The sequence below is a fragment of the Lytechinus variegatus genome, chromosome 4, assembly GCF_018143015.1.
Source record: "Lytechinus variegatus isolate NC3 chromosome 4, Lvar_3.0, whole genome shotgun sequence".
Classification (NCBI taxonomy): domain Eukaryota; kingdom Metazoa; phylum Echinodermata; class Echinoidea; order Temnopleuroida; family Toxopneustidae; genus Lytechinus; species Lytechinus variegatus.
Window position 1 is genome coordinate 36,021,387 of NC_054743.1, and position 24,360 is coordinate 36,045,746.

Here is a 24,360-nt window from a genome sequence, read left to right on the forward strand (position 1 = left end):
GTGGATACGTGCGCTAAACTAATCCTATATTATCTAATAAGTAGCCGGGGTAATAATAGCAGCACTTTGAATTCTTGGGCAAAAACACAAATCCAGCTATTATTACTACTACAGTACTATACATGTAGATCTCCAACCTTAAATTGAAAGTGAGAATATAAACAGATATTCAAAGAGAAATCTACATGTACATGTATATGAAGCCACAAAAACTAAAACCTGTAAATATGGTGATCTTGGTAAATATATCAAGTCTGACATAAGCGTTTCCATCTTCACATGCTGAAGGATTATGTTGGCCAACATTTTTACAAAAAAGACATTTTTTAAGAGCAATCATTTGTTATTTGTTTGTAAAATATCATGGGGGTTATTTGACCAAATATTTTGTGTAAAAAAACATCACAGCTTTGTGTGGATCCTCTGAGACTAAGCATAGCATGACCAATGCAGTTACATGCTGTATACCACACATGAACTGAAAGAACCCATCTAGAAAGACCACCTACTCAAAAAGACTGCTTTTCTTGTGTCACATGAGCGGACTTCACGGGGGTTGTAAATCTGAGTGGTGAACCCTATTGTTCAGGGGGACGATATTTTGTTTCTCCCCCCCTCCTCACTTGAATAGCATGGCATCACAGATTTATGCCCATGGTAGACTTTACAGACAGGTTTTAAATACATGTACATGTATAATGTAATTTTTCCTTGGGAGTAAATGTTTCACAAAAGGACTTGTCAGACGTTTTTAATCTAATAAGTCTTCTTCTATAGGGCATATACCTGTACCATAGAAACTGATTCTCACTCTATCAAAATCAAGGAAAGTTGTCTGATCTGACAATGAGACAAACAATGTTGATGAAGTGCTCCCCTACACCCAATGGAGGTTCTTAAGAAGGATGTTTGGAGGGGTAAAAAATGTAACAAATTTTGAGGATCCACGAAGTTTGAATACCTCAGTGAGTGCGGGATCAGCTTGAAGAAAAAGTTCTCGTCCAAGAACGCCAACTGGGATGGACGATAGAGGTCAAAATATGTGTCAATGCAGTCCTCTGGGAGGTGGTTCATGTCGGCGGTTTCTATCACGATTGTCTTCTTGACTTCATCTCGTGGCAAGGGAAGACATTCCAAGACGCTGCTGTCATACCACTGAGCACATCTAGAGGAGGAGGAGAGGGAAGTAATGATGGGTGTAATCAATTATATGTATACTCAGTGGCCCGTATTCCGAACTCAAGTTTAAATTAAACCCTGGTTTAAAGTTGCAGTTTAACTATGGAGAGCCAATTTGGGCACAAATCTCTTTAAGTAATGTTCACTTAATTACATGTAAGTCTTATGACACTCAAATCATTTAACACTGTCTCAGAATGATAACTGAAATATTTTCTTTATTATGAAAGCAAAGGGAAACAAAATAGTAAATATAAGAAATATACAATATAAACAGAATTTTTAGTTTTTGGCCCCCCACAATTTTAGCAGAGTTAAACTACACTGTAGGTCTAAGTTAAACCTGACTTCAGAAAATGGGCCAGTGGCATCATCATCATCATCACCTTCATCGCAATAGTATCATTAGCCATCAAAAGTTTCATCGTCTCCATAAAATATCTTCATTACCATCATCATCCTCTTCTTCCAAATTATCAACACTATCACCATCACTAACATTATCATCATAATCATTATTAACACCATTATCATCTCAGGCACAATAATTATACTCACAATCATCATCATCACTTTTATCATCTCTCATCACTACCACCACCATAACCCAAGTACATCAACATAATTAATATCCATTATCACCATCATTATCATCATCCTCACCATCACAACCACCATCACCACCACCACCACCGTCACCATAGCCATCACCACCACCGTCACCATAGCCACCACCATCGCACCATAGCCACCACTACCACCACCACCAACACCTTCACCAGCATAAGCATCATCAACACCATCTTTATCATTTCTCATACCCATTATCATTAGTATCTGCATGATCAGTGCCATCATCATCTTTCTCCCCATCACTACGATCATCACCATCATAACTATCATTATTTTCATATATAAGAGCTGGGTACCTCTTTTCTGTTCCAGCGCCGATGGCATCACTGTGGTGCAGGTAGTAGTCGGTGGGTAACTCCCAGAGGTTTGGAAGTCCTTCTCTTGGTGTAAACACCCCCAGGAATAGGTTGATTGCACTTTGCTTGTCATTGTCTGTTCAAAGAAATGAAAAGGCCTGGTTTCACAAAACTGTCCAAAGCACCACTACATCATCATCCAATCAAAGCATCTGAAATGGCTTCATTTCTCCGTTGGAAACTTCTATTGTATGACTATTAAACTTCACGTTAATGTGAAGTCTCCGAACACACCAAACAAGTCAGGCCAAGTAATGATATTACTAATTCATAACATTTATAAGGGCTTAATACAGATGTTTTAAGCGTGTGAGTACAATGTATGTACCCAGCAGCATGAGACCTGCAACCAAATTTGTGATGTAGATCTTGCTAAAGTACAACTAGCATGACTAGTCTTTACCTCTTATCTCATTTTCTATGTAAACTCACTTCCAATTTTAATTTTTGAAGACTCAATGCTAGTTGCACAGGATCCAGAGCATACATATATGTACATATAACTATTATTTTACAGGAGCAGATACTCTGTTTTAGCTGCAAGCACCAAGTTTGAAAGTATTACCATTACTTTCAAAGCCAACTGCCCATAAATGAGAATACAGTGCTCTTATGGAATGACAAAGACCCTTTTAGTAGCTTGACATCAGTATGGCCCACTACAAGAAATAAGTATTTAATTCACTTGAATGAAAAAGAACAGTTGCTGGGCTAACACAATGAGAATCACTGGAAAACAGTAAGCACTCCATAATTTTCAACTATTATCACAAATTTTTTCGAAGTCAACGCTCATACCCGAGAATGCATTGCTGTAGTAGCGCGACAGAGTCTGTTTGATATCTCTGGAATGCGATGTCCATGGGGCTATTTTCCTGTAAGTACTGATACTGTGTACGAGCTGGGAACCGCCGTACTGCAGGGCTAACGTGTCTCCCATGTCCTCATATAAATCCTCTAGCATCCTTGAAAAAAAATTGGACAGAAAAAAAAATGGTTAGACATGAATAAGGTGACAAGACCGTGCATCTGAAATATCATTTTGTTTTATAAACCTTCACGCCCGAATTCCCAGGTAATTTTAAATCCATGGTCTGAAAGCACACTCATGCACATTTTCTCAGCAAGAGGATCTTGAAATTAATTTGTTCCCTGACCCTTAGCCATATTACGAAGCTCTCTTGGCAGTGAAGTGACATACTCATATGAATGACGGTAATGTGTACTGATTATCCTGCAATCAAATTGTTGGATGGCAATAGTGATGCTAGGATAATGAAGACCTACCTGACGACATCCGAGTCAAACTCAAGCAGGGGATTGTCAACCACACCAAGTGAGTAGAGCTGAAAGAAGAATGAGACAACGATTATGTTCATGGTGATGATAACACTACTACTAATGATGATGACGGCAACAAAAATAGCAGCAACAAAATAATAATAAAAAATAATAACGATAATAATAATAGCATTATAATGTGACATTCATATTGTGAATTATACATAATCAAATCAACAATAGTGCACACCTGCTTCAGCAGCATCCTGTCTGGCAGATTTTGTATGTCACAGAAGATTGGTCCCATTGCAGAAGGGGTTGCATTTAATACAAATTACGAATATCATATCCAGTCTGGGCTGATAAAACCTTGTATCTCAAAAATTAAAAATTTTGAGGGCAGCTTAGAAAAGGCTGTATTTCAAAAGAAATAACAATGAAGGCAGTCTCATATTGTCTGAAAACAGTCTCCGCATGTCAGTGAAGAACTCTTTTGAAGGCAGCTTGAAAAGGCTGTACTTTAATAAAGCAATGATGGCAGTATCATATTGTCTGAAAACAGTCTCCTCATAACTTGAAGAACTCTTTTTAGGGCAGCTCAAAAAAGACTGTATTTAAAAAATATAGCAATGGTGGCAGTCTCAATTTGTCTGAAAACAGTCTCTTCATACATGTGAAGAAGAACTCCTTTGAGGCAAAATAAGGTTGCTATCCATGTTATTACTCTGAACTCTAGCTTATTCTGAGCTGCCTTTAAAACATTGAAATTTTGAGATACATGGGTTTACCAGCCCAGCCACGATATGAAAGTCCTGAAAGCAGGCTTCTGATTGGTTTAACCCTATCTAAACTGGGCTATTTCAGACCAGAATATACTGGGGGGGGGGGGCAACTTGACTTACTTATTTACTTACTTGCTTGCTTGCTTACTTACTTACTTGCTTACTTACTTACTTGCTTACTTACTTATTTACTTACTTATTTATTTATTTATTCATTCATTTATTTATCTATTCATCCATTTATTTATTTATTTAGTTAGTTATTTATATACTTATTTATTCATTCAATCATTCATTGATATTCACAAATCTTTTTTTTTTTTTGGGGGGAGCTCATCTCAACTCGAATGGCCCTTCAATACATCATCAATGTAAATATCAAGTATGAAGTTAGCCAGAGTTGCCCAATGGATGGACGAGACAGCCGAACTTACCTGATGGCCGAGGGCGTATTTTCCTGTGACAAACTGAGCTGTGTTGGTTCTGTCAAGACAGTCTACACAATTGGTCCTCACTACACCCATCTACAACACATGTCAAAAACAAAAGATTTTGTTCATTTGAGTAGCCTTCTCCTCTGGTACTTTGTCAAAAGGTAGCAGTGGTGTTGTGGTTCTGACTCACGCCTTGTAATCAGAGGGTCGTGTGTTCGAATCCCATCATGGCCTAGCGCCACTTTGCCACTCTCACCCAGGTGCTAATTGGGTACCGGTAGGAAACAACCGTCATTGTGGTTGGTTTAGCAAGTTTGCGCCTAACAGGCTGCTTGGAATGCTATGAATCCAGTGACTAGGTAATAATAATTGTGAAGCACTTGGAACAGTCGTAGCTTGATAAAGCGCAATGTAAATGCCAATTATTATTATTATCATTAAAACGTGCCGCACCTTTTGACAGGAATCATGCTTTAAAGATGCTGTGAGTCTTTTTTAATGTTTTTTGTTTTATGCAATGTGAGAACTGGTAAATGAAAAGTTGTTTGCAGGTTCCTTGCAGAAAGACAATGACTTTTGAAAAGGTACCTTTAACACACTAAAATACACACATGCCCACTTTTCAAAATGAAAAATCTGAAACAAAGAAAAATCTGAAATGGGGGAAATTACACACTAAAGTAGATTTAAATTGTTGAATCTATGAATTTGAATCAATAGCGAAAATCCAACTACATGTACTATAATACTAAAAATTTCACCAAAATCAGATGTAAAATAAGATAGTTATGACAATTTTAAGTTTCAACTATTTTTCAAATAACAGTTACATGCACAACTCAGTGATATGCTAATGAGAGTCAATGATGTCCCTCACTCACTATTTCTTGTTTTTTTTTATTGTTTGAATTATACAACATTTCAATTTTACAGATTTGACAAGAAGGACCAGTTTGACTTAACCATAAACTGTTAAAATAATGGTGATTTCATATGTTCAGGGAGGAATGGAATTCTGTTTCACATGACAATGAAAAGAATTTTTTTTTTGTATTTCATATAATAAAGACATAAAAGAAATTGTGAATGGATGACATCATCAGTCAGCTCATTTGCATACCAATTAGGATGTGCATATAACTGTTTTGCGATATTAAGCAAAATTTTATAATGTCATAACTTTCTTACTTCACATCCAATTTCAATTTAATATTCAGTGTTATGCTTGTTAGATGTTTCTCTTTTTATTCAAATTAACTTTTTGTTGGCCAGGGGTGGACTTGTCCTTAACATTAAAATTTTCATATCTCTCTAATATCTCTTCCCCCTCAAACTTTAATTGGTCTCTTTCTTTTAATTTATTCTCTTCATACATCAATGTTAACTAACCTGTCTGATGAAGATCTGTTCACTAGAACCCTCCTGGGGTATATCAGTCCTGCAGATTGAACAAAAAAGTACCTCGTTTAATCAATATTGTGGAAGTGTGTAAGGGTTGTGGTGTAGCGGTTCTGACTCTCGCCTTGTAATCAGAGGGTCGTGTGTTCGAATCCCACCATGGCCTAGCATCCTTTGGCAAGGCGTTAATCCACACTTTGCCACTCTCCACCAAGGTGTTAAATGGGTACCCGTAGGATGTGAACGCCTATTCGTAGTATGCCTAGCAATTGAGTCTTGTTGGAATGCTCCCCAGGGAGTGGAGAAGGTGCATACATTGTATGCGGGCATGCAATGATCCGATGACCGGGATAATAATATGTCTATAAAGCGCTTTAATAGAGACGTCGTTCCGATGTATTAAGTGCTATATAACTGCGGAATATTATTATTATCAATATAAAATAAATGCGTCTTCTCATAATTTATGGTGGAAGCTAATAATTAATTGATTATTTTTTTTACCATCTTCATGATTTTTTGCTCCCTGTAAGCCTTTCAGGGCAAGTTGATTTTTGTAATTTAGATGCAGAGCCCAGAACCGTATAGACTGAAAGTGCTTTGGAGACTAAAACTACATGTATACACAAAATGTTCATGATTTCAATGCAAAATCTTAAAACGCTGACTAGTATTAAGGCAATATGAGCCTTCAAAAGCAGTACAAAAGAGTCAACATAGCATATCCTTATAGAATATTTTGAAAAATCGTTAAATGCTATGAGAATTTGCTCAAATATCCAAATGATCTGGAATCCATTTGTGGCCGGGCTAATAACACACATAACATAAGTGCCGATATAGGTTGTCTCCATTGTTTAAGCACAAGAGAAATGCACATCTTTTCACTGAATTTCACTAATTCCTTCAGACCAATCAGACGCTTGAATTTATGTTAGATCATAACATGGGCCACTGAATGGCACTCATACATGAACAGTCTCAAGTTCCTCCCACTTCTCAAATTTCCTAAATTCTTAACCTCTTACACAAACTCAATACCAAGATTCCTATTTCGTTTCATAAAAATAGTAAACTCTCAAGTTACCTGGCGCCCTCTCTGACAGGTATGCTAGGATGGATACCATGTCCGCTTAGGAAGATACCAGTCTTCTCTACCGAACTTGAAGCGATCTTCTCCAGTCTTGACATTACGTCAGCATGCTTACTGAAATAAGAACAGATCATCATTAGTGGCTGTAATGTATAAGCTGTTATTTTCACATACAGATTTTTTTGCGAATCATGCGGTCCCCAAATTTTCGCGGGTTTTTTAATTCATGATCGTGTTACACTTCCACACCACAATTTATTCACCACAGAGATTCTTCGCAATAGCAAAGCTTTTCTGTTGGGGACACTGGCACTGATTACTAAATGTGTCAATATTTTTGCGTGTTGTCATGAAGCACTCATGTAACATTGTAAAGTTCTACTTACTTCTTGGTGTATCTTGCCATATCTAGGTGTATATACTGTACATGGTGCATAGGTGGGAGAAACTGGTTCAGATAAGGTGTTCAGTGTATGGTGTTTGAATTAACAATGTGCTTCAGGTGCTTAGAAAGCACTCATGCAATATAGTAAAGTTCTACTTTAGTACTTCTTGGTGTACATGTATGTTGCCACATCAATGTGTTTATACTCTACATGGTGCTTAGGAGAGAGAAACTGGTTCAGATATGGTGTTCAGTGTATGGTGTTTGAATTATCATTGTGCTTCAGGTGCTTAGAAAGCACCCATGCAATATCGTAAGGTTCTACTTACTTTTTGGTGTATCTTGCCATATCAAGGTGTATATACTGTACATGGTGCTTAGGAGGGAGAAACTGGTTCAGGTAGGCAAGACTAGCAGTGAGGGCTTCCGTCAAATGACTCTCCCTTTTCCTTTTTTCTCGTTTCTACAAATATATAAATACAAATATAAATAAAAAAAATAATAAGCATACCAATTTGCAATAATAATCCATCAAATATGATTGGGTATCAGTATTACTGGTATACAATTTCCATGATCTTGAGGACCTAGCCTGATTTACATGTACATGTATCTTGCATCAGGCTCATTGGGCTAACTCTATCATACATACTATACTATAGCACAAGAAATTATGAAACATAATAAGAGGTGCAAAAGAACAAGAAATATAGAGATAGAGGAGAGGAGAGGGGGAGGGCAAGAGAGAGGTGGGGAGCGAAAGAGAGAGAACGAAAAAGATGGTTTTAAAGAGGGATGAGGAGCGCCAAGGGAGAAAACATGTAGGAGAAAAGTAAAGAGGGGGGGAAAAAAGAGAGAAAAAGGAAAGAAAGAGATGCGATAGAGAGAGATATAAAGAAATAAGTGAGAGAGGGTAGGGGAGAAAGTGAGAGAGGGGAGGGAGAAAGTAGGAGAGAGAAAGAAAGTGAGAAAGGAGGTTGGTACATGTATCTAGGGTGGATGACTCTTACAGGCAGAGCTGCCAACCTGAAAAGGAACACTTCAGCATTTTTGAAGCTGAAAATCAGTATTTCGGTGAGGAAATCAGTATTTTTACAAAATACCATAGGACCACACATACAACTGTAACTTTAGAAATCAGTATTTTACATGAAACTATCAGTATTCTTCTCACTTTTCAGTACTAAATACTGAAAATCAGTACTACTTGGCAGCTCTGTACAGGGTACATTGTAAAATTGACAAGAAAAAAAAAATGGGGAGAGGCTGCTGACAGACTCACCTTTACAAGATTGACAACAATCACAGGAGCTCCAAACCTGCTGAAGAGATCATTGATGTGACGTCCTGCCAGATGAGCGAAGGGATCCGCCATGTCAACTGTAAAGGTCAAAGGTTAAGCTGCTGTTATATTCACACATGTTATAATACAAGAATAACACTAATGATACACATGTGGGTAGACCACTTTTTCCTAAAACATACAAAAAAAACAAGGGCAGCAAGATGTCAGAATGGAAAAATTAAAGAAACATTTGGACGAACGATACATTCCAAGCACAGGGAAGAGTAAGGATCGATGACTAGAACTACAAGTGATATCCCAGGAAAACTATTGTGTTAAAATGAGGCTAAATCGAAATTTATTTATATCAAAATTACTATGAAGGACAGACACAAGAATAAATGCGCAGGTGTTGGGCACACTGCTGCTGACAAATCTACTTTATCATGTTGTTATTATATGATAAGATATTAATCACTACTCAATGCTGTTTGCAAAGGCGTTACTCTTCTAATATAGTATTTTGTGTCATAATAAGTTCTTGTAATTCATATCATGTTTCTATCCACTATATCTACTATGTTTTCCTTTGTTTTATTTTCTTACCATTTACATGTAAGTTGTAAAGCACCTAGAAATTATATTGTATAGAGCTCTATCATCATTTTTATCATTATCAAAACCCAGGATGAACATGTGTAAGTGATGTCACAAACAGGGTACGACTTGCACCCATAAACGCACGAATTGCCAATTAGAAAACAATTAATGCCCAGACTTACTACTGATTGGTGGTTTGGGTACGATCGTAGTGACGTCTTGAGACCACAGGGCTGGCACTGAACCACGATGCTGGACGTATGAGGTGAAGCGTCCAGTCTTAAACTCAGATAGGGAGGCATCATGAACAATCTGCTCTGTCTCAACTTCGTTAGCTACTCCTCCCTGAAAGGCGATCCCATCAAATAATGACTTTCAAATCAATCGTTACTGCATCAACATTAACTTCGTACAAGAATTTTTAACCCAGAAACATGAACATTAAAGGTAAAAAATCCAATAAATTTGTCATCTTATATCCAATGGATTACTCATTTATGCCTCTACAAGACCAAACATTTATTGAACATTTTATTTTGAATTAACAAATGTCCTCTGTGACACCAACCTTGTGACCTGCAAACTAGTAATTTCTTTACACTGAAGATTATTCCTAAAAAGGTTCTTCCATTATCATGAAAACAAGATATTCATTGCATATAATGACCTCTGTGACATTTGACCTCTAACCTAATTACCCACAATATCTTGAACAAGTTTTAAGTTGATTCGTCATACAATAATACTTATATTTAGTTTAAAGTAGCTAAGAGAGAACAAAATAAGGATGGATGGACAACCAACCAAACCCAAACATATTGCCTCTGGCAACAAACAGTGGGTGAGCCATGAAAACATTGGATTTCAACTTAACTGTAGGGAATCAAAATTATTAAGAATCTGACCCAATAAATTTACCAGTCATGCTCAAAGAAAGAATTCCATAAATTAGAAATTACAAAACACTTCTAAGATAAGACTTTTATTTTCATTTATTTTTAATACAAAACTAGCCAAAGTTCTAGTAAATCAAATGTAAAGAGACACCTGGAAAAAAACATAGCTAGGCAATTCCACAATATACTGTCCATCCAACCCCTTATGTGTATGACCTGTAATTGTTTGAATCTGTTTTCTAGTTCATAATGCTCTGATTCTATAATGGCTTGCACAGTGTGTTATGTGAAGTAAGAATGAAGCAACCTGGGGATCAACATACACCATACTACAGTCACACCAACAGAAGGCAAAAGCGATTTTGTGTCTCGCCCACTTTTGAAAATAACCAGAAATATCGTGATTTGCGAGGGCACGCAACAGAATTGTATCAAACTTCATTGTGAAATGACTGGGATGGAGTAACTTTTGTCAAGAGCCTTGCCATTTAAATTTTAATGTTGACCTGAAAATGACCTATGACCTTACCATGTGACCTCTGACGGCAACATAACATGCAGGTCACCCAAGTGCATGTACATTTACCATACAAGTTTGGTTAAAAAGTGACTTACATATACAGAGTTAGCTGTCATAAGAGAGTCTTGCATGTAAACTTTAAGATTGACCTCAAAATGACCTTTGACCTTTCCATGTGACCTCCCACTGCAGCATAACATGCACGTCCTCCAAGTCCATCTACCATCCAAGTTTGGTTTGAAAAATGACTTACAGTTACGGAGTTAGGTGTCATAAGAGTCTTGCATGTAAATTTTAACGTTGACCTAAAAGTTACCTTTGACCTTACCATGTGATCTCCACCTGCAGCACAACATGTAGGTCCCCCAAGTTCATCTACCATCCAAGTTTGGTTGAAAAGTGACTCACGGTTGCAGAGTTGTGTCATTAGGTTTGCGACGGATGGACGGACAACAGACGACATTTGGATCCCTAAGTCTCCCCTTCACCTCTGGTGGGCGAGACAAAAAGTAACTCTAAATAAACCAATGATATGCCATTCAATATAATGTAAGAACTTTGAATGGGCTGGAATTATTTTAGTTCGTGTGACTGTAGTAAAAACTCGATTGAACTGAACTGCCCAGTTGTTGATGTAATCTACCTCAGAATTTGCTCCACGCTTGAGGAATCGAGTGCCGGCATATTCAGCAGATCTCCTAGCTATCATGGTGATCAACACCGGTCTTCCAAAGACACAAACATCTAAGGGGATTGTTAGTCAAGGAATATCAAACTTTAGTGTGCATAACTCAAACAGGGATGCCAGTCAGTTTTAATCACCGGCCTGAAAAGATGCCAAGAAAGCATTGCAAAGAGAGTCGATTCTAATGCAGCTTAATTTGCCAAATGCAATCCCAAAGGCCTGCATCTGTTTGGTTGAAAATCAAAATGTATTTGACTGCAACTCTCTGGCACGTATTCTGAAGTCAGGTTTAACTTAGACCATGGTCTAACTCTGTGCTAAAATTATGGGAAGCCAAAAGTGTCAAAGTTTTTATTAAGTTGTATGTTTCTTATGTTTACTGTGCTCTTTCCTGATTCATCGAAGATGCAGACAATAATCTATTTATACTTCCTACACAATTATGAATGATTTGAGAGCCGAATGAGGTGACAAATTATATCTCTATTGTTAGTGATTTATGTAGCAACTGGCTGTCCATACTTAAATCACAACTTTAAACCTAAGTTTAAGTTAAACCCAACTTCAGAATACGGGTCTCTATGTTAAAGGCCAAAGAACACATGAGAGTCCCATTGATTACTACTGCACAATACACACCTTGCAAATGTCTGGTGCTGCATTTTTAATCAGGAATCCTACTGTAACTTTGCCGCTTTTTTTCCCAATCCCACATTCTAACTGTCTTGTCTAGATGATAAAATATGAGACTTGGCAATGGAAAGTCACTTGGGTGATTCCTGCAAGGAAGATGCATCTCTGAATTCTGGGTTCCGTAACACAAAGGTTGGCGATCAATCGTGAACTTGATTTTTAAGATTGATTTTACATTGTAGTCAATGCAATCAATCGTAGAAAAATGTTTTTCGATCATTGCTAACCTTTGTGTTACGGGGCCTTTATAAGGTATTTATTCAGAGATGCCAAGTTCAAAGACCAGCTATGCGTGATATTTTCTGTGAATCTGAGTGAGATCACAGTACAATGTATATGGGGATAGGCTGTGATAGTTGCGTGAGACAGAGATTTGAGGGGATGAACAAGAGTCCAAAATGCTTGAGTCTCACGCATAATGCGTGAGACTCGGTAGCGAGGCAAAACAAAGCCAATTGAGCAAAAGCTAAAGGTATCCAACATTGTAACTAGATGACAAGAGTGACACAAAGGATACTGCACTGTCCTACGAATCCATGGACGATGTGGATGGCCCAGCAGGGATGGACCTGGTCCTGGAGCTTGCTCCAGAGGAAGTGGTTCCAGGCAAACTTGGGCTTGGTCTGGATGGGTACCACCCGGGGATTTCCCAATTCATCTGGAAAACAATAACAATAAAGAACAAAACAAAATAACAAATACAAAACTAACACTAGCGTGTTAGCTATGAACTACAGTTTTATATTAAAGTAGACGTCCAAAAGGTTGAAAAATTATGATTCCAGGCAAATTTGGGCTTGGTCTGAATGGGTACCATTCATGGATTCTCTAATTCACCCATGATATACAACAATATACAGAACTGAACTAGAGTGATAGTTAGGAGATACATTTGAAGTCTTTACTTATAATCAGCCTCCCATAGGTTGAATGACCATGAGAGTACAATTAAATTCTTAGACCGCATTATGCAAAATGTAGGTCATGACGGCCTGCCTATGGCAATTTCTCTTTTAATCAAACTCCATTTTTATGTGCCCTCTAGATTTGTTTTCAATATAGTTGCCTTGTATGGTAGAATATCGAATTAATTTAGCCATTCTCCACCATGATGGAGTAGGTGAATACCTAGTAGGACTCACTCCTTCACTGACAGTCTCAACAAAGGTGCACCAGCATCCCCCTCTGTGATCTTTTTTGCGATCTGTCTTCATACTTACCTTTATTCTGGTAAGCACTGAGATTGTGTTGCAAGGAATGTGTCAGGTCGTAGCTGTAGCTGCACGTAACAAAAATAGGAAATAAGACTACATGTACGTGTAAACACAAATTCATAGTCAAGTCAATTCTATTCAGATGATGGTTTGTCTGAGTCAAATATTACGTAGATTTGGGTGAAATTATCAGTTTCTATAATGTCTTGCAGCTACATGAATGCAAACATTTCATGCAGGTTTATTTGTTACAGACGGAGATTGCAATCTGTACTTTCAACGTAAGATCACAAGTGCTATCTGGTTATTACGTCAGCCTCATTAAGCAGAAAATGACGTAGATCCTGATGATTTCAGACAAAAGAAATTGGAAAATGTTATGCGATTGCTACATCATAAGCAGACTTTATTTTGAAAATACTTTGTTACACATATAAGTCTATCAGTAAATTTAAATGTATTTGCCACACAAAGTTATTTTTTCTTGTTATTGTTGTTTATTGTTCGAAATGTAAACTTTTGCAATTTGGCTATTGCTGTCAAGAAAGTATTTTAATAAACAATTTTAATTGAAAAAAAAATAAAAAGACCTGTAACACCCTTTGTGGGAACATCCATAATTTCTTTATGGTTCATTTTAAAGTTTTTCATTCTGACATCCAGTTTTCAGAACTGATATCTAAATGATATAATGCCATCAGAATCTTAAACATCAATATTAACCAGACTTGGGCCGAAAAACTGCAAGTAGTTTACGACCTATCCTGAGAAACATGGAAGCCAAGAGTTGAACAAAGTCTGAAAGTTTTTTTTTTTTAATTATGAAAATTACTGAATTTCATAAGTACATGTATTGCTACAGACAAACTCGTACAGAACACAGGAAATGGGTAAATATTCTATTTGATTGTAACAGTTCACAAGAAAACTAATAGGTACCTACCTGAAGTAGAAATTGCTTGATAGATCCACATTTTGAAACATCTTGAGATACCTAATGCATTTTATTAAGCAGGAAAACAAATACAATTCAATAAATTCATTAAGTTAATAATTTGAAGGAAAATAGTCACTTTAACGCCTGGATTAACAAAAATGTGTGATAGTTGGATATTCATTTTCTTTAATGGATAAGGAAGAACTTCATATGATTTTTCTTTTTACTTTTTTTTTCAAAATCGTTTTTGGGGTTTGTTTTGAGGGCTTTGTTTATTTTAAAACCAATTGATTTATTGTTTAGATTTTAATGGATATTTTTGTTTGGTATTTTTTTTTCAATTATTTTGGGTTCCATATAGATATATGTATATATGCGAATATGTAATCGTGCTATCATTATGTAAATATTACTGATTCAATTATATTAATTATAACATATTGTATGCTGTGCAGACAGGGCTGTGGTAGAAAGCAATTCTGAAACTGACAATACTTCCCACGATTCTCACAAATACAAATTAGATAGATAGATTGATTGATTGATAGATAGATAAATAGACAGATAAATAAATGATTAATTCTCACAGCTTGTTTAAAGAGAGCACCAAGTTCGAGAATGCAAGGATGAAGTGAAACAGTTAAAAGGGGGAAAGAAATTGACATCCCACAGGTTTAACATTGCTGTAGGTAATAATAATAATAATAATAATAATAGGCATTTATATAGCGCCATCTATCTAGAAATGTTCTATTCCGAGGCGCGTTGTTATTATTATTATTACCCCAGCTTTAGCTTGAGCTGCCTCTCAGCGCTCATGCATTCAAGGAATTAATCCTGCCGGGTACCCATTCACCTCACCTGGGTCGAGTGCAGCACAGTGTGGATAAATTTCTTGCTGAAGGAAATTACGCCATGGCTGGGATTCAAACCCACGACCCTCTGTTTCAAAGTCAGAAGACTTATCCACTGGGCCACAACGCTCAAGAGACATTGCTTTGGAATGAAAATAAAAATGCACATTTGTGTCTATTGACTAAAAACATGCAGGACTAGACCAAAAGAAATAATAATTGACAGAGCTTCAAAGATACATGTATATGTAGATGCATTTTAAGTAAGTATTTGTTGATGGCAACTATTAATTCATTCTTCCACCCATCCATCCATCTATCCATCGATCTATCCCTCCATCCATCTGTTGCTTCCTTTTCTTTGATTCATCCATTCATCTGTCCATTCCTATATCAATGATCTATCAATAATCCATCCATCCATCTATTATTAGATCACACTAAACCGTCTGCTGACACCCAATCTCTGAAGATGTAACCACGAACATCAGGTGATTTCAAGTTTGATATAGGTGTTTGTGTTGGAAGTAGAGTTTACATGTACATGTAGATTGCCTTCATGAATTAACAACATAGGTCAAAATCACATCATCAACAGCTCAACACCACGTGAAACATATCCAAAGGACAGTCTAATTTCTAATTTGGTGTTGCGTTCATGTGAAAATCAGCCGAACACTAACATCAAGTCAACACCAAACTTAAAAGCCCTCATAAGGTGTACAAACCTTGCTTCATCAGGGTGTTGCTTGCGGTAGTTATCGTGAGGGATGTGCACCATAGTCGTATCCTCAATCTTGTAGATGGTATGACCTCCAATAATAGCGGCTCTGCAGGAGATGGAATACAGAACAAAATCAAGGTGAAATTTAGGCAGTATTGAACAAGAAAAACAAGACATATTTTGCATCCATAGGACATGGAAGCCGATGCATATTTCGCAAAAATTCTCATACAGGGAGTAGTGACCTATTACCTCTGTGGCAAGTAGTCTCAGAAACCTCCCCTCACACTTTTTTCAGGAAGCCTTCTTTTTTATATTGCGAATATTCACAAGTTTTACTTTCTTTACATCCTAAAACTGCATAAAATGCCTCTGAGATAAGTGAGAGAGAGCAAAGCTACCAAGCTGGAAAAAAATGTCTAAAAAAACACAAATCTTGCCCATATGATGTCTGTGTACGGTACTGGTACAAGTGGTAGAAGTTTTTGAACGTGACATAATAATAATAATAATCAAAATAATAGATATAATAAGAGAAGTACTTCTTGTACATGTAGTAGAGGTAGTAGCAGTTGATAAGAAGTAGTAAATTTACATGTAGTAGTAGTTTAATTTAAAAGAATTTATTGGTATTTTTTTTATACATGAACTTACTTTTTTCTTTTAGTAATAAGGATGATGTAATACCCCTCTAGGAACTTGACAAAACCTGATAAAAGATGTAGAGAAAAATGTAAAAGGAAACATGGATCTCCTAACCAACGTGTTCCAATATCTTATTTTCAACCTACAATAAGTTGTGATGTAATAACACATTAAGTGGTAATGAGGGGGGGGGGGGCTGAGAGGAATTTCAGCAGCCTAGAACTTTGTTTTGCAAAAATATTGTTTGTTTTTTAAACTTATTGTTGTTTGCATGTCCCAGCGGCCAGTATCTTTTGACTGTGGGTCAATCTACCCCTTGCCACTCTCCACCCGTGTCTTAAGTGGACACCCAGTGGTTGTTTCATAAAGCTGTTCGTAAGTCAGGATTTTAAGAAAAACTGTTTAAACCCTCGCCAATGAACGTTTTGTGTATACCATTTACCACAAGAAAGGATCACCAGTCGTTCTTAACTTACAAACAGCTTTATGATACGGCCCCGAGGTAGGATGTGAAAGCCAAGTGTAGTATGCCAAGCACATATAAGTTTGAAAGCTCTTGTTGTGATGTTCCCGGGGGAAAAGAGAAAGTGGATGTCATGTGCATACGCAGCCAAGCCAGGATCTGATGATTGGGGTAATAATTTATGTGTAAAGTTTACAGACAACATCCTGAAATATCAAACACTATATAAAAGTGAAATAGGATATCTAAAAATTCCATTCGGTCATCTCACCTGCTATCCCAAAGGCGGAGACATTCCTTGACCATCCGGCCATGGGATTGGATGAAGAAGAGGAGGGGGCAGTAGAGCTTCCTCTGTTGCCATGGCGCAACGTCTGTAGGAGGTCTTTGATTTGAGGGAGAGTGTAGGCGATCTAAAAAGTAATACAAACAAGGAGTCAAGATTCAATTCAATTTGCAGATCTACAAGTACATTAAACATTGCAATAGGGCTACCTTTAAAAAAAATAGTTTTCAAGGCTATTTTGAGCACTTCGGGGGCTTAATTTACCCCCCCCCCGCTGGCTCCGGTATAATCGGGTCTAAAGTCAATTAAATTTCCAAATATTGGCCCTTGAATCTAAAATATCTCACCTTATCATCTGTAAGAAGTAGTTCTCTAGCTTCTGTTCGATCAATCTTCAAAACTCTGAATTCTGTTTCAGCATTGTTTGAGCCTATGACGTAAAAACGCTGGAAAAAAATTACGTTATGAAGACGTTTACATATGTGATTTTAACCATGTGGTGAATTCAAAGAAAATATTCAGCAGGTAACAAAACTCATACATGTATATGTGAAAGTATAAGACATTTATCGGTGTCTAATATATGACCCGCAGCCTCTAAAACTCATGTGGGATAGAAATCGCCACTAGTGTTGAGAGAATGCTTTCATTTAGACAACTTACTTTGACCAATTAAATACCCTCAAGCAGATGCCACATGTAGCTACTCATAACCAGCAACGGCTGTTGATTTCCTTAAATATAATTTAACTCGACAGAATAGGTCTTTGGAAATAAGATTACCGAACAGGATTTCTCAATTGTTTTTGCTTGGTTTATCTGCCCGAATTTTATGATATCTCTGTATTCTGCATAGGTACAGCCATCTAGTTCATTGCTTAGGTGTCTTTACTCCACTGCAGAGAGTGGACAAAATACTTACAGCTTTGGTTTCATAGAGAACAATCTTCTGGATGTTGCTGATAAAGAAATCTGTCTCCATGCTCAGTCCAAGAACTTTTCTTGCTTCAATATTTAGTTCATATCCCAAAATTCTGAATGTAAACAAAAGAAAATGATTGTGTTTAACGTTTATCGATGAACCATATTCCATGTGCATACATGTATGGTAAGGTACCCAAATTATGCACAGTACATGTACCTCTTGTCTGCGCAATTCTAATAAAAGAAGACACACAATGATGACTCAAAATTTTGGGAAAATATAGAATTTCAGGCATTTCAAGTGATAGACAGGAATAACTGTTGTTTCTGGAGATTTCCTTAACAATTTCTGACATTTCACTATAATGGTGAGTGGAGCCAACGTACACGTACATGTAGTTCAGCGGAACCAAAATACAGAGACTGAAGCTTTTGGTCTTTTCCACTGGTTCACTGCAACTATCCTGCCTACGGGGAAACTACAGGTAGGACTATGGTATGCCAATGCTGTACATAGCACACACTTTAAAAATCATTAAAATATCACTTTTGTGACCAACATTACTAATTTCCATAGTTACAATTTATTTTCATTAGTAACTTGGGGAATAATTGTTGTATTTACCAGAGCGCTCAAAAACTTGAATTTTGGGCATATTTTTGTGTACGCCCTCTATTGGTGGAAAGTAATATGGCAAGAAAATTTTCATTTTTCAACCTCTATTTTTAATTAAGAAAAATAATTCAAAGAATTACATTTACATGAGAGCCAAGTTATAAGATGAATAGCTGTAATGATTATCAATAGTGTAAGAAAATCAAGCAGTTGTCCCATCGAAAAAGGGAAAATAAGCCAAATGTTATGGAATTCAATAGAACAAAATAGTCAGATGAATCCTGTTTAAAATTAATCAACCATTTAATTCAAATAGAAATTAAGAAGTGTTGCCGCATCTATCGCAACAAATAACTGTTCATTCAAAGAAAATAAATATATCAAATACATATGGATTATAATCATAAACTTATGAACAAATAAATGAATTGTCCCAGAAAAGATCTATCTATCTGAGTTCAACTCTTATTTCAACTCGAAGAAATCGCAAAGGCCTTTTATTTGATTATTATGTTGGATGAATTAAAGTTTATTAATGACAATGTTCAGCAGTTCGAATCAAATCGATCGATCAACGAAGTCCCCTCATGGTGTAGCTACATCATTATACATGTATCAAGGTGTCCTCGCAGGAAGTGACGTATAGCTTTCTCGACGAATGATCAAACAGCGCGAAGAATCCAAAAATTTTCCGAAGTTCTACCGAGTATTATGGTGGTCGGTCAGATAACATTCCGTGGATTTGTTCCCAAGACTTTCAGCTAATATTAAATTAACAAACCATCATTTACTAAAGTGTCTGTTTGTAATTAATTCTGGGACACTTTCTTTGCATACAAGAGGCTGTTACATCCTAACACAGCCCTGTTAAAAACCATGAATTAAATCAAGGCTTAAAAAATCACCAATTACTGTCAGAGTAGAGTCCTAATTTATTCACTGAAACAAAAACAAGTTAAATACTTCAATCCTTTACTAAAGAGACGTTTTAAATCTCTGAATAACTCACTGACCTGGTATTTGAGCTTGAAACATTTTACATACATGTATACCAATATGGAACATTTTATTAGCACCTAACATATAATAAATTCTAGTGACGGTAAACATAATAAATTCAAGAAAACCTCACTCTTCAAATTACACAATCAATTTAGTTGATGGATCAATTATGTCAATTAATTTATCACGACCATTGATAATGATTTTCTCTCATTCCGTACGGTTGTTTACTTGTACATAAAATTCGCATAAAAGTGGAATATTTCATTTTGTTAGATTAATACGTTCAATGTCTTCTTTCTACACAAATTAGCAATATCTTCATTTTGTCAAAATAATCGTTTACAATTATTTCTGGTGCTTAGATTATGAAACAAAAGTGTAGGCCTACTCACAGTAATATAGGTAAAATCATGTTTATGGCAGGAAAATAGGGCTTGACGGAAATGGAGAAAAACTCAGCGACCTGGGGCGGTATTCTGAAACCGTTCTTATCTTAATTTTGTTCTTATCTACGTCACTTTCTTAAATTGGTATTCTGAAAACGTTCTTATCTTTTTCTTATCTTTTGTTCTTATCTTTGTTCTTATCTTGCTCTCCACCCAATGCTGAGCGCGTAGATTTACGACTCGCGCATATAATACCAAAGCGTGCTAAAAGATAAGAACAGAATGTAGATAAGTGGTATTCTGAAAACGTTCTTATCTTTTTTCTTTCTTATCTTTCACGATATTTAAGATAATATTTAAGATAGCTAGAGGGTTATCACATCTCACGATGTCCATGTTTTTTCTTGCTCAAAATCGATGGCCTCTAGTAGTAACAAGTACCCACAAGTATTCCTCCCACCATTTATTTCATTCACCCTTTATTTTGCCCGTCTCTTTTTTCTATCCCTTCTTTCTTTTCCATTTTTTATTCCTTTCTATCTGTCTGTCTTTCTTCCTTTCTATCTGTCTGTCTTTTGTCCTTTCTATCTGTCTGTCTTTCTTCCTTCTATCTGTCTGTCTTTCTTCCTTTCTATCTGTCTGTCTTTCTCCCTTTCTATCTGTCTGTCTTTCTGTCTTTCTTCCTTTCTATCTGTCTGTCTTTCTTCCTATCTGTCTGTCTTTCTTCTTTTCTTTCATTCTTCATTTATATCTTTACTTTTGTTCTGTTTGAATCTTTTAATTTCTTTTTTTTTTCTTTTGCTTTGTTTCATTTATACTTCATCTTTCTTCCTTTTTTATTTTCCCTTTTCGTTTTATCCCTTTTTTTTTTTACTGAGTCTTTTTTCTGCTTTCCCCCCGTTTCTCTTCCTTTCCTTTCTTTTTCTTTTTTCTTTCTTTCTTCCTTCACTTGTTGTAATCTTTATTTTTCTTCCTTATTTTTCTTCCATCCTTTCGTTTTTATACATGCTTTTCCTTTTTTAATCATTCATTTCATTTTCCCCCTTTTTCTTCCTTCCCTTTAATAATTCTTAATTTTTCTTATTTTTTTATTTCTGCTTTCTGACACTTTTGTGTCTTTTTTTACTTTCTTTCTTTTTTTTCTTTATTTTGCTCATTCTTTTTTCGTTCGTTCTTTATTTACTCTTTTTTTTTACTTTCTTTCTTCTCTCTGTCTTTCTTCTATTAACTTTTTCTTTATTCTTTCCATTGATTTTTTTTCTTTTTTTTTTTCCCAACTTTTTATTTTCCCTTTCGTTTTCTTTTTCTTTCTTTCTTTCTTTCTTTATTTCTTTCTTTCCTTCTTTCTTTCTTTCTTTTTTTTTCTTTCTTTCCTTATTTCTTTTTTCTATGAATTTACCTTTCTTTCTTTATCTTTTTGTAGTCTTCATATTTGCGTCAAATTTCCTTTCATTTTTTTCTCTCATCTTTATTTCTTTGTTTAATTTTCTTTTTTTTCTCTCTTCCTTCACTTTTTACATTTTTATTCCCTTTTTTCTCTTTCTTTTTATTTCTTTCTAACTTTCTTTCATTCGTTTTTTTTAGACTTTTTTTTTGTTTTTCGGTTCCTTGTTAATTTATTTTATCTTATATTAGTTTGACCTTTTTCTATTTTTGTGTGTATTCCTTTTAGTTAATTTCTTTTTTTCTTCATTTTTGTTCCTTCACTTTATCATGGATAATTGTTCTATTTTTTCTTCCTTTTCCCTCTTTTATTCATTCTATTTTCTTTCTTTTTTATTTTTGAATTCTTTTTGCTTGCTTTCTTTCGTTTACTCTTTATTTTTTCATTATTTTCTGCTTTGTCCCTTTCATCTTTTTTTTCTGCTTCATTCTGACCCTTTTCTGTCTTCTTTCTTTCATACCTACTTACTTTCTTTCTTCATATTTTGTTCTTTATTCGTACCTGCTTTATTTACTTTTCTTACTTTTTTTTGCACGTGGACGTCTCGAAATAATAAAATCAGTCATTGCGTATAAAATGCCTATTTCGCGCAATGCGCCAGAAACGGTGAACGCGCAGCGCCCATGATATTCTCTTCACATAAGGAACGCTTCTATTGGTTAAACTGCCAATATAAAGCGCATTTTGATTGGTAAAATCTTAAAAATGGGCGTGTTGGAGATAAGAAGGGGGCAGTCCTTACAGAGATAAGAACGCGTTAAGAAGATTTTCAGAATACCGATTTGCAATGATTTAAGCGTCTTCTTATCTCAGTGAGATAAGATAAAAGATAAGAACAAAGATAAGAACGTTTTCAGAATACCACCCCAGGTGTTGCCTGAGGAAAAGATGTTGCTAGCCGAATTCATAAATCAAGGCCCTGATAAGTCACCAATTCCACAACACTCATACTGCTAAGATATAGGGTCACTCTCACACCTACATGTAACCGTCCCTAGCCAGATAAAAAATCAACTGCGCTGTATGAGCTTGATACGTAAACCTTCAGACCTACATGCACAATATCGAACCAAACCCTTAGTTATTTGCATATTCAAATTAGGCCTAGGAAATATTTTCAAACGCCCTCTACAGTGAGGAAATAATAAAAAATCAAATAAATTTTCTCATTTATTCTGACACCAAACATTGCCACCCTAGTTATTTTGCCACACATGGAGATGTAACTGAGAACAAGGTTATATCATAACTAGGGGCCTGTTGCATGAAAGGGTCTTCCAAAGAATGGTTCTACGTAAGAACGAGATATCGCTCAACTGTTTCACAAAGCCGTTTTGGCCGTATGGTCCTTGGAAAGATACCTCCAGACATGTCCTACCTAGGGTCTCTTTTGTTAAAATATCAATGAAAGGTGTCTCTAAAACTAAAGGGCACTGTGTTCTAAATAAGGAAAATAATGAAATTTTGATTTTATCAAGTTATGTTTGTGAATCTTTGATTTTTTTTTCTTTTTTTACCTCATAAAGTAAGCTCCATGCACATCAATTCTACAATCAGTAATACATAAAAAAATTATTTGATCTCCATTTATTGAAACATGATTTTATGAAAAGTCGTCATTCCGAAAAAAATGTTCAGGTGATATGATGAAGACTACATATTTTTCCTATACTGTTCAATTGATATCAAACGATGGCGCAGACTTGAAAGACAAAATTGCCTTCGTGAAACTAGAAAGCGCTGATTTGTAGCCAATCTTCCTATCTCGGAAGAATGGTCCTAGGACGTTCCTATGTATCGCTCATCTCGTCATGCAACAGGCCCCTGGTTCATTGAATGAGTGGTCTATTCACAGAGTGACAGACAGCCTTGACAAAATGCAGCCTTTCTCATCAAAATCCCTGAATCGTGTGTAAAGTTAATATTCTTTTTTCAAATTTATAGTGAGGGGAATTATGGAAGTCTTGCCAAGCATGGCAAGCACTCAGTGGAATGGAGACAACGTACAAACATCATTAAGATCAATTTCAACCATGTCAAATGCAAAATCTTCATTCACTCAACTCAATTGACGCCTACGGTCAACACTCGACACTCAGCGCTGCAGCAAGCGGGGAACGCCCCGGGAGGGCGCCGGTGAACTACCGGTACTCGGTAGAATGTACGGCAGAAGACTCCACCCGATTCAATTGCCAAAACAAGATTATTTCATTTCCACAGCCTACCTATAAAAGTCAGGTCCTCAAATCCAAAATATTAGAATGAATAAATGAAGCCTTTCGTCCGTACCGTAGCTCTAGCTGGCTCTGGCTTCTTTGGAGTTGGAGGTCCAGACAGGGGCAGAGCCACAGTCACCGATTTGTGCTAAAATTATGATAAGCCAAGCGTGTCAACATTTTGTGCTTAATGTTTATTGCGGTTTTTCCTTATTACTAGTGTCTTTCCCCTTAATTGCCAGGGGGGGGGGGTAGCTGAGATGTGAACATGGTGGATGGGGAGGGGTTAGTTGAGATGGGCAAATGATTGTTTGATAGTTTGATTGCTTTCCTTTACATGTACTTTAGGAAGAATCAAAAGAATAACAAAAGGACAAAGGGGGATAACTGACAATTTCTAGATTTCCACTCTTTATTTATTTTCAG

The 24,360-nt window shown here is 36.2% G+C and overlaps 1 protein-coding gene across 1 annotated transcript in view; it reads right to left on the reverse strand.

Moving 5' to 3' along the window:
• The window catches only part of LOC121413945 (polyphosphoinositide phosphatase-like), a 38,630-nt gene extending 14,555 nt beyond the window's left edge, over window positions 1–24,075 (reverse strand). Inside the window, exons 1-20 of the mRNA XM_041606963.1 lie at window positions 23,944–24,075; window positions 18,266–18,377; window positions 17,691–17,789; window positions 17,329–17,470; window positions 16,604–16,658; window positions 15,954–16,055; window positions 14,378–14,428; window positions 13,441–13,499; window positions 12,738–12,878; window positions 11,486–11,586; window positions 9,609–9,771; window positions 8,824–8,921; window positions 7,871–8,004; window positions 7,151–7,270; window positions 6,055–6,103; window positions 4,666–4,755; window positions 3,456–3,514; window positions 2,967–3,133; window positions 2,109–2,244; window positions 962–1,165 (exon numbers count right to left, since the gene is read on the reverse strand). Of these exons, the coding sequence (XP_041462897.1) occupies window positions 962–1,165; window positions 2,109–2,244; window positions 2,967–3,133; window positions 3,456–3,514; window positions 4,666–4,755; window positions 6,055–6,103; window positions 7,151–7,270; window positions 7,871–8,004; window positions 8,824–8,921; window positions 9,609–9,771; window positions 11,486–11,586; window positions 12,738–12,878; window positions 13,441–13,499; window positions 14,378–14,428; window positions 15,954–16,055; window positions 16,604–16,658; window positions 17,329–17,470; window positions 17,691–17,789; window positions 18,266–18,325 (2,030 nt within the window). The 5' untranslated portion in view covers window positions 18,326–18,377; window positions 23,944–24,075. The remainder of the gene's footprint in view (window positions 1–961; window positions 1,166–2,108; window positions 2,245–2,966; window positions 3,134–3,455; window positions 3,515–4,665; window positions 4,756–6,054; window positions 6,104–7,150; window positions 7,271–7,870; window positions 8,005–8,823; window positions 8,922–9,608; window positions 9,772–11,485; window positions 11,587–12,737; window positions 12,879–13,440; window positions 13,500–14,377; window positions 14,429–15,953; window positions 16,056–16,603; window positions 16,659–17,328; window positions 17,471–17,690; window positions 17,790–18,265; window positions 18,378–23,943) is intronic.
• Between the last annotated feature and the right edge of the window lie 285 nt (window positions 24,076–24,360).